Source organism: Lytechinus variegatus, chromosome 7 (genome assembly GCF_018143015.1).
Source record: "Lytechinus variegatus isolate NC3 chromosome 7, Lvar_3.0, whole genome shotgun sequence".
NCBI lineage: Eukaryota > Metazoa > Echinodermata > Echinoidea > Temnopleuroida > Toxopneustidae > Lytechinus > Lytechinus variegatus.
The window spans coordinates 23,509,384-23,520,748 of NC_054746.1; the positions used below are offsets into that span (position 1 = coordinate 23,509,384).

At 34.7% G+C, this 11,365-nt stretch overlaps 1 protein-coding gene across 1 annotated transcript; it reads left to right on the top strand.

Moving 5' to 3' along the window:
• Positions 1 to 1,665: 1,665 nt before the first annotated feature.
• Positions 1,666 to 10,425, top strand: LOC121418798. The gene is made up of 7 exons (XM_041612941.1): positions 1,666 to 2,020; positions 2,444 to 2,648; positions 3,615 to 3,947; positions 4,185 to 4,538; positions 5,779 to 5,957; positions 6,427 to 6,586; positions 8,216 to 10,425. Exons 3-7 carry the CDS (start codon positions 3,653 to 3,655, stop codon positions 8,227 to 8,229), a joined length of 1,002 nt encoding a protein of 333 aa, XP_041468875.1. The 5' UTR covers positions 1,666 to 2,020; positions 2,444 to 2,648; positions 3,615 to 3,652; the 3' UTR covers positions 8,230 to 10,425.
• Positions 10,426 to 11,365: the final 940 nt, after the last annotated feature.

Below are 11,365 nucleotides of genomic sequence, written 5' to 3' on the forward strand. Positions count from 1 at the left end.
TTTTGAATATAACTTTATTTTTTAGCATTCTTTATTCCGGCTTTTGAGGTAAAATTAATACAAGATACAAGAAAAGTGAATTGAAATTTAATATTGGTTGTAAGCAGAAAAAAAACATGAACACTGACAAGAGTCCTAAAAATGACTCATTTTCAGGTCAGCATTTGAAAATTTCAACTTGCGCTTTTCGCTCTATTGCCCCCCCCCCCGAAAAACTTCCTGTAGGAAAAAATGCACATTTTCCAAAATCGAAAATGCCATTTTTTTCCAAATCAAATGTGCCTTTTTTCAAAAATAAATACCTTTTTTATAGTAAAACATTTTAGATTAAAAAGATCACAAAATTTTGGATCATGCTCACATAAATTATTAAGTAAGGTACTCATTCTGTTCCAATTTTCCAAAAAAAAAATGCGTAGAATGTCCAGTTTTCAGGTTAGAATATCACAAATTTTTGAGCTCGCGCTTTGCGCTCGCATTATTTGATTTGTGAGTTTAATGTATCCTATTTATGAGTCACTAAATGCAGTCCAGAACAGCTTCCTTTTCTGGTCAGTAAAATTTCAGCTCGCGCTTCGCGTTCGCGTTAATTCTTTAGTAAAATGCACTTCTTTTTCATGATTACAAAAACAGCTTGGAATATTTGATTTTCATTTCTCATTACGCGAAATGTCCAGAAGCTTGAGCTCGTGATTCGTGCTGGCAACATCTCGCAAGGATACCCTTTTAACAGTGATTAGCGCCATAATTGACCGAAAATCGATTTTTTTCAACTTCAGCCTAAATCAAAATATCTGTCTATCAATAAATCACTTTAAAAAGGCTTTCATTTTGACTTATAGTATTTTTAGGCTTTGACATCCCCCCAAAAAAGTTCTGCCTCCCCTGTCCCAGGGGTAGTGGAGAAAGACATACGTTGATAATGGGCATGCCAGGATCAGATGACTGTGGTAATGATAATTGCAATGTAAATTGCCTAGAAAAATAATGTATTAAATGTACAAAGGTAACTATATTATTATTTTAATGTCTAAATCTATCGTGAAATTATTTTTGTTTTACATGTACAAGGGTCAAAATTTTCACTCGCTCCACCTTTAATACATTTTGCCCTGTGTGTCATGTCTGCTGCCTAAGCATTGTTGTCTCATTGTTCCATATACATGTACTGAAAGTTTGAAATGCCTAATTGGCCTTGAGGTTTTCAAGCCTTGGCCTTGGCCTTGGGTTTGCATGCCTTGGCCTCGGTCTTGGGTATTGAAGCCTTGGCCTTGGAGGTTTGAGAATATATATATAGTGGGCAATTATTATCAAGTTGAGCAAATTTGTTACCCAATTTGGACGGATTTTAAGCAACAGTGTGAACAGTATGTTGCCTAGTGATGGTTAATTAAAATTTGGCCTTTTTGCCCAACATTTTAAGAGTGTATTATTACTATTATTATCTTTATCATTTAGAATTAAGTAATCATGTCTCATCAATCTGTCAACTGGGAAGTCAGAGTGAGAATTGGGAGAGACCGAGAGAGACAGAGAGGGTGAAATTTACATTTTAAACTTCCTTTTGTATGACAACGGAGTTGCGCAAGGGAGTTGCTGCCCCATTGCTGCTAAGACATCCACCTGAACCAACTCTATTTTGATAGCACCTACTCTTAAACGCAATGAAATATGACCCTTGCTTTGAGCAAACAACGACGATGGTTGAGTGTGTTTCCATGTGAACTTGAACAGTTATACTTTGTAGACCGTTGGGAAAACCCAAACGCAGGTTGAGAAGTAATCGTAATGGTGGCTCGTGTACAAAAGAGACACTCATTGTGAAATATTAATATTCACGAATGATTGCAGCGCCAAAAATAAATCGAATTCCCTGCATGTACACGCACGCTGACGGTATATAAGGAACTTATGGGGGATACGCTCATCCTACATAAATAAATTTAGTATTTTGTTGTAATTTTATAACGGATGCTGACTTGAACAACCGATCACTTCAAAGGAACATTAATATTAACCGGTGAGTAAAAGAATGGCACGATGTGTGTACTTTGGTCACGGATTTCGTATGAGTAATTAACGGGCTGCAATGGCGCCGAATTGACCATATCATTATTGTGGACACAAAGTCAAAGTATCCTTCGGTGAATTTAATTTTTGATAAATTACTACTACACTTGACCTCTACGCGAGATGAAACTGCAAATGGCGACTTTTCGAACGAGAAAGACCTTGACCGATTTGCATAAAATAATTATGATATGAACAGATAGGCCTACACGAACATCAAAATGCTATGAATACAGTGATCAGGCATAAGATAATTCAGTATTTGCACAAACGTTCAATAGGATCTGACTAGTATTGTAGGCCTTATGTCAGTTATGTGCATTTTCATCTTTTATCTTATCACGTGATCTCATTCATGCTCTCATGTCTCTAGTCTCCAGCATCTCAGCAATATCGTCTTGTACACAAATCTCTGGATGAGTAATATTACGTGCCTGTGGGTATAGGATTCTGGATGAGAGTGGCGCCATTTTGTGATGGGCGTGCATGCACACAGTCGGCCGACAGAACATTCATCTGACAAGTGGTTTTCACGTGAAGTATCATACCTCCGGTCTCACACCAAGATCCCTTCATCGGTGGGCATAATTTGTTCTTGATTATTTCATTGCGAATTATATAATAATTGTCATTTACAATTCTTCACAACCTCACAGTGCATAAGAAAAGCAACTGGTTTACACTTGCAGAAAAGGGCATTATAAGTGTCTTGTCATCCGTCCTCTGGATATTGTTTGCTTGTCGATTTTTTTTCCTGGTATGGTGTATGGTGGTATACAGTATAGTAATCGATATGCCTATTTCACTTAAGTTAGCTTCAAAATGTTAACAGTTCCTTCAAACCGAGAGCTCAGGACCCAAACCCTCCTCTCGCCCCTGCACGCCCCCCCCCCGTGTTTCTCCGTCCAATCGATAGCTGCTTCCTACACTTTTCTCACAATTCATATTCAACCCCCTCCGCAAAAGTGCTCTTTTACACCCCAAATCACCTCCCGAGTGTATGCACCGTCTTTTGTTTTCTCCATGCATGGGCCCTTTCACACTCGAGATCGACCTATCTCTACTTTTTTAATACCGCAAATTTATTGCAGAAACCTATTTCCGTTTTGTCTTTGGGCCTATACTGATTCACATTCGAATTCGCGCTGGCAAGAAGAAGGGGGATGGGGTTCTTTTGAATGTCCTATATGACACTGTCTTTACAAAATCAGTATTTATAGGAGAGACTGACATGAATAAGGCTTGTATCAGAACTGATAATGAAGCTGAATCTGAATCCTCAAAATGTAATGGAGATAAGGTCGATCGAGCGCCAAGTGGACCTATTGATTAAAACTTTGCTGTGAAGACTGTAGCTTTATAATACATCAATGTAGAAATTCCGTGATCCTTTTGAGGGAAGGGACAGCACCTGAATAACCCCCCCGGCAACACTACACATGTAATTAGTAAAGTGGCTGGAAATGATTGGTTATACTATCGAGCATAATGTTTTGACCATGTTCAGTCTATCTCTTCAAACGTGATTTCTATCCGAAATGTAGGCTTCTATGTAGACTTACTGCACTTCAGAGTACATGAAATGCCAGCCAAGCCATCACCCGAAGACACCAAACTATTGTTCGATGTGGCCAAGAAGATAGAAGCTACCAACGATGGGCTCAGTGACTTCAGGAACGTTTGCCGCGATCAGAAACACATCAGGGCTTTTGACTACCAAAAGAAAAGGGCATTCGACATCATCCAAGAGCTCAAGAGGAAGATGATTGTACAACCGGGCAAGTTTGAGAAGTTTGTGGAGATACTTGAAATAATCGGAAGGGCAGATGTCATCAAGATGCTTCCAGGTTATGAAGACTATGAATCAATGAAAGGAGGTATGTTGGTGTTATAATAATTGATGTAGGTCTACTTGTCCCCTTTGCAATGAAAGGGTACTCTTTACATTATTATGTGTAAATTTTATCTATATCAGTTTTGCCGAAATATATATGTATACTTTAATAAGTTCTGTTTGATGAAGTGTTTGATATACATGTATAGCCCTACTCGAGTCGAACCCGAAATGAAAAACTGTACATCATCCTATCCTACCATGTTTTTTTAATTTGTAGTAAATAATAACCAAGATAATAAGGACACCATGATGTCTACACCGCAGAGGAATGAAACCAGCTTAGACGGCTCTTCACCATCTTCTGATTCTTCAAGTGGTACTGGTAGGGTGACAGATATAGAACTCTCCAACCTCTCGGATAACATCTCACCAGATCGTGTTCTTCGCCTTGGTATTTTCCTTGGTATACGTTTTCCAAAGATTGAAACGATAATGAAACAAGGAGGAACTCTTGATTTGCTAATCAATTGGAGAAAAAATGTACCAGAACGAGATCAACGGCAAGAACTTCACCAAGCATTGAAAGAGGCAAGCCTGGGTCATCTGGTGACTGCCTGTGTACATGGTCTAGGTGAGTACATTCTGGTGGACTGGAAGGATTATCTATTAGGGACCGGTACTCCTCTAATTTTATCAAAATTGTATAGTAATCCTGTTTGAAACATCATGATTTTGAATGGATTTATATTCTGGACGATTTAATGAAGTAATATGTACATACATGCCAACATTTCCTGTGTCATGATAATGCAAAAAAAAAGTGGAATTTTTTGCAAAAAAAATGTGGAATTTTTTCCTTTGCTTGACACCTGACCTTCGACTTAATTGCCAGTGGGGCTTTCTGATTCAGCAATGATATCTCTACTCTGTCTACTCTCCTTTAATATTCCACGTATCCAAACTAAGCCTATGTTCAATCAATACCGCCTCAATCGACAAAATGATACATCTGATCATATTATTTATGACTGAGGGGGTGTTTATTTTGATCATGAGAAAGAGACGCATATCTCACCAACAAAACGCGAGATGAAATTAATTTTTTAGTATACTGACCTGAAAACAGGAAAAAGGTACCCGTTTAGCATGTTTAGGACTGTTTGTAGTGACTCATGAGGAGGATATATATCTCACTAAACAGATAATGCGAGTGCAGAGAGCGAGCTGAAATTTATTTATATTCTGACCTGAAAGCTTGATATTCTAAGCATTTTTGGTACCAATGATTAAGATGGGTATCTAAAAGAACAATTGACGCGAGCTGAAGTTTTTATATTTCGATCTGAAAAAATGGACAGTTTAATGTACGTTTTTAATAAAGAACAAGATATATGTCCAATAAGCGATTATTGCAAATAATTCTATTCACCTATTTAATCATGAAAAGTATGGGTTTTTACTAAAGAAATTATGCGAGCGCGAAGCGCGTGCTGAAAATTTGTATATTCTAATAATTGGTGGGGCGAATTTGTATATTCTAATCATTGGTGGGGCGATCGACCCCTGCCCCCGCCCCCCGGGATCGAAGCCTCTGGCGGATGGTATATTTGTTTTATCAGTTATTATCTCAAGGTTGTTCGTGCCACGCAGGCGCCACTACAAAGGGGGGGGGGGGGGTATAAGAGCAATAAAATGGTTACTGTTGTTATATTTTTGGAAGATACATGATCTTGTGATTATAGGGTGCAATGAAAAGGAGAGCACTTTCTTCAAGGTCCTAGCTGCCATTTTTCTCTTTTTTCACCTTTATATTGTAAATATTGGTTATGTACCTATTGTTCTTGATTTTCCTTTAACAATTTACCTTAAAGGAGACGGAAACAATTCATCACCTGAAGATGAAGGTCCTCTCAGCAGATCTTCCATTATTTCAGAAAAGATGCTCAGTGGGTTAGCCGGAAGGATGGGGGAAGGATGGTCCCACTTCGGCATTCAACATCTAGGCATGTCAAAGATCGACATTGATCATTTTAAAAGCAAAGGATCATGCGTAAGTACTTTATAGTGTACGACAGGCTGAAAATAATATAATTTCAATAATTGGTTTAAACAAGCAAAAGAACTTAATGTTTCATCGAAATTGGATGAAGACTAAAGAATCTATGGAATTTTCAAATTTTGTATTATCAGTAATATCATGTTTTTGTCAAGTTTTTATTTTTCTAAAATATAAAGATATTAGGGGAAAAATGACACCTAGATATTTTCCAGCTTCTGATGACAAAGCAATGTGATGAAGGGGCATGATATACTCATTTGTTTGACATATAATTCGTCATGATAGCACAAGTATTTTTAAGATATAGTAAATTTTATGATGTTTGGCCAGTGTCAACTTTTCTTTCAATTTCCTGGGTGTATATAAACTTCTGACCTCAACTCTATGCTGTAGGTGATCATAATGATCTTCATCCGAACATTTCATATTTCATATATTTTTTTTCAAATTAAATATACAGATGGAGGACGAAATATTCTTCATGTTATATGAGTGGCGTCAACGTAATGGTAAAGATGCAACGATCGGGAAACTACTTGATTTAATCGAATCGAGTCCTTACTTCTCACCGGACACCAGTGACTTTATTCTAAAACAACTATCAATCGATGTACCCGAGGGTATGTAGTTGTTTTTCTTTTGCAGATCGAGGTATTTATTCACAATATCATAAATTTTAAATATAATCAATAAAAAATCAAAAGTCAATTTAAAATTTGTTTTCCAAATAATGTCCAAATTTGATTTTTTACGTCTTCGTAAACTTTCCAAATAAGCAAATCTACCAATGAAGACTTTGCATTATATTAAAGGTCAAGTCCACCTCAGAAAAATGTTGATTAGAATCAATAAAGAAAAATCAGACAAGCACAATGCTGAAGATTTCATCAAAATTGGATGTAAAATAAGAAAGTTATGACATTTCAAAGTTTCACTTATTTTTAACAAAATAGTTATATGAACGAGCCAGTTACATCCAAATGAGAGAGTTGACGATGTCACTCACTCACTATTTCTTTTGTTTTTTATTGTTTGAATTATACAATATTTCAATTTTTACGAATTTGACGATTAGGACCTCCTTGCCTGAAGCACAAAATGTTAAAATAATGGAATTCCACGTGTTCAGGGAGGAATGAAACTTCATTTCACATGACAATGACGAGACAATCAAAATATTTTATATTTCAAACAATAAAAAACAAAAGAAATAGTGAGTGAATGACATCATCCACTCTCTCATTTGGATGTAGCTGGCTCGTTCATATAACTTTTTTGGTGAAATGAAGCGAAACTTTGAACTGTCATAACTTTCTTATTTTACATCCGATTTTGATGAAATTTTCAGTGTTATGCTTGTTGAATTTTTCTCTTTTTATTCAAATCAAGTTTTTGTTGGGGTGGACTTCTCCTTTAAAGATTAAAACACATCAGAAATTGAATTTTTCAAATCATACCCTACACTATATATAAAAACGCTGTTTAAAATCTTAAGTGCATTGTTGAAGCCCATCAGTTTAACAACTACTGTTAAACTTTTAAAACAAGTTGTTTAAAAAGTCTAAACAGTTACTGAAAAGTTTAAACAACTTGTTGTTTTAGAGTGACAAGCTTAAACTTTTTTTTACTGTGTACAATTTAACATTATTCCATCTATAGAAATAATAATCTTGAAATACCAATTTCTATCTTCCAAAATAATCGAACATGTTTACAATGGAGTATGAAATGAAAAGATGTAAACTTCCTGACACATTTAAAACACGCCACTTACATAGATTTTAGATCAATTTTTAGAGGGTCAAATCTCATTCAAAAATTTTAAACTAAAATTTATAATCCTGTAATCAACTATGGAATACATCTTAAAAATAAAATTCTCATTAAAGGAAACTGACAGTGAAAAAAACCTCAGACCAAAACTATTCGTATCTTTTTGGTCATAATGCTGTGTAATTATCGTATGCCATTTTCAAAGTGCTTATTTTTTCTTCAAATATCAATAGCATCATAATTATTGTCATATTATAGAATACCGATTGAGCAATTAGAACATTGACAGTCAACCATCTCTGGTCAGGGAATTTCATCACATTTGAAATAAGTTTTGTTTAGCTTTTATTGGGCTGAGATGTAAAATAGACAACTGAACAAAATCTGTTCTGATTTCCCTAGTTGAAGAAAAGTCGATAAACAAAGAGAGGAAAAAAATTCATAAACTAAAATGTTTTATTCTTGATATCTAATAGATCTTCCTCAGTGAGGATTGCAAAGGATAGCGACCTACAGACAATGTTGGACCGACCAGAGACAAATATACCATGATGATCAATGAATGTTCAATAATTACAGGATTATTTATTGTGAAACCTTATCTGAACGTGACAGTGACTATTATTATTCGTAATTTGTTTTCAGATGTGCTGTATTTAATTGCAAAGTGAAACCAACATTCCATTTGTGATCAAATATATTATTTTGGAGAATGAAATCGTCTAGTTCATTCATCGGAAATCCATAATTCGGAATGATATAGGCCTATATTATTTTGCGTGTATTCAATTCCATTTTCAGTGAAAAATACCGGTACCACGCATTATCGAACATTGGAACGGGAACTTTTTAGTGCGTTCTCATTCTCTGTCCAATCTTGCCAATATGATTATGTATTTCATGTTTTATTAATTTAATTTCTATTTATATACAATTGTATAGGTGGATTTGTATTCATTATTGAGAAATATAATGCAGTTATTTAGTTGAATGTGAGAGTCATAATTGAAGTTGAACACCGGGTGTGAAGAGAAAGTTTTGACATATAAACTTGTCAATATTTAGTAAATTATGTAAGAGCATGCTTGGCTAGGGGGGGGGGGTAGAATTTTGAATTTCGTACAGCAATCTATGCTGACAGATGGTTGTCTCGCACACCGATCCCCATCCCAGAACCCCCCCCCCCCGAAATCGCCACGAGCGTTTTGTTCTGAACAAGTTTGGGATAATATTTTTGTGTAATAATTATATTTAAAAACATGACAAAGAAGTCGTTGCAAAAATCAACTGACGCATCTGTCGTGAATTCTGACGAAAATATATTTTTGTAGTCACCCACCGATGTAATAACACTTTCTATGAAATCACAAATTACCCCTCAGCCAAAATCAAACTGGGATATAGGTATAAACTGATCGAGTCATTTGAGGAGATTCCGTCGGGATGCTTATGTACCAAATGTTAATTTCAATTTGATACTCATTATTTTCAACTTTGTTTCCACATTGGTCTGGATTTTCGAGCAACTTAAAATTCCTTGAATAAACCGTTTTGTATAGGGAAGTATATTTAGGTGGCAATGTATATGTATTGCATGCATGCATGAATATGGTATAAATTTAACAAAAAGTGTTTGGTGGTTTTGAAAACTTTTATATTAGTCGAGTGTCGTGTAAAGCTATAGCATGACTATTCTCGAGTGCCCCATTTTCATTTGAAATGTGACTGTGCGATGTATATTTTAACTTTGTATATACATTTAAAAAAAAAACATATCAAATTGTAAAACTTTGACTTCTATATTTAATGCCATTTTAATGATTCGATATAATGATGCCAATAAAGTATATGTCTGTTAAAGTATTGTTAAACGTCCCAATCTATAAACTCGATCTACGTACATATTTGACATACTTTTTTTATTCTAATTGAGCTATATTGATCGATTTGGTAAATGTAAATCATATAGTGATGAATTTTTTAAAGTGTATCAATCAATCTGTGTTGTTTTGTGTTCCGTAGATCTCAGAATGTGATAAATTTGATCGAAAAGTCACAACGTGCGTTTATATGAACGAAATAAACTTGCGTTTTATATCTTCAAGAAAATTGTGAATGCACTATCGCGCCAAAATGTATTGGCACCCAGGTGAGGTTAGTGAATAAAAAGCTATAACGAGTGGGGTTAAGAAATCGAGAGACGATCATTTCACCGGCAATAAAAAAATGTTTCTCAAGCTCTGATTCAAGTCAGGATCGCTGGCGGTCAGTTTGTTTCGGATTTGATATTTTCATATATATTGCAAAGACAGAGAGGTGACCTATAATACATCATAATAGTCCAGCATCAAATATTATTTTAATGTGTTAAAATAATGGTGTTAGTACACGTTCCTTCTGTACTTAACACTATTGATTTTACTGTTTAAATATAAAGTCATATGTAATTAGCCAAGTATAATATATTTATGCTTATGTGTATCGTAGTAATTTGTCTCCGTTGATATGGACAATGAAATTATTTGCATGACTCCGAAATCGGTCAATAAATATAAAGTAAGTCGTCATTAGTCCATGCAAGTTGTATGTGTTATATTCACAAATGAAATCATTAAATGTTAGTCAATGTTCTGAAATTATTCTTACACAGAGTACTAACATTAAATATATACAGTACTAAACTAAACTGCCTTCTGTTGTTTTTTAATTAAAGTCTTTTAAACTACCTAATTTAGTCTCAAGCACAAGAGACATGGTGATATTTTTTATATAACCCGTTTAACAGAGAAGAGTAAAGGGGAATAAATTACATTCGACTGAGATGGTGGAAGAGAAAGTGTGTGTGTGTGTGTGTGAGAGGGGAGGGGGATAATTGGGGGAAATCATTGTTATGAAGCCTACAATGCTATTGATAATCAAACACCTGCTATACTAAAAAAGAAATGTACTGTAAGGATATGTTAGAAAGTTGACTTTTTAATATCAGGAAGAAAAGGGACAAACATAATTATTATATCAGAATACAAGGTGAATAAAACAAACGTAGGGACAAATTTTCGCCCATATGACATCAATTTGTCTCTCTACAGTTGTTTTGTTACATTTACCTTGTATTTTGCTTTATACTACCGCAATTGACACAATTTCTCACATTTATGAATATATACATTTACATACACTTTCCTTTTTGTTATGTTATTGCATGAAATCATATTTATTTCAAATTTTCATAAATGTAAGATGTGTATCCCTTATGTAAGTTGCATCAATGAATATCTAATGCATTAAATCAGTAGTAAATCCAATAACTTTTTCTTTGAGGAAAAAAATGAATAAACATAACTTCATGTAATAAATTACAGTGTGTGACTTCATTTGTTTGCTCATTTAACATTCACAATTACATGTACAGAAATAATGCAAATCTTTAAAATGTCGTAACCTTGTTATTCCTTCTCTGATTTTGATGAAATTTTCAGTGTTTTGTCTAATTCTTCTTTATCTGATCAAATAATATTTTCCGCCTGAAAGTACCCTATAAACCATGTCTTTTGTTACACAGATCTATTACTCAACACTAAAACGAATGTTTGCAATGAAATAAGGAAACAGTACAACGCTTCTTT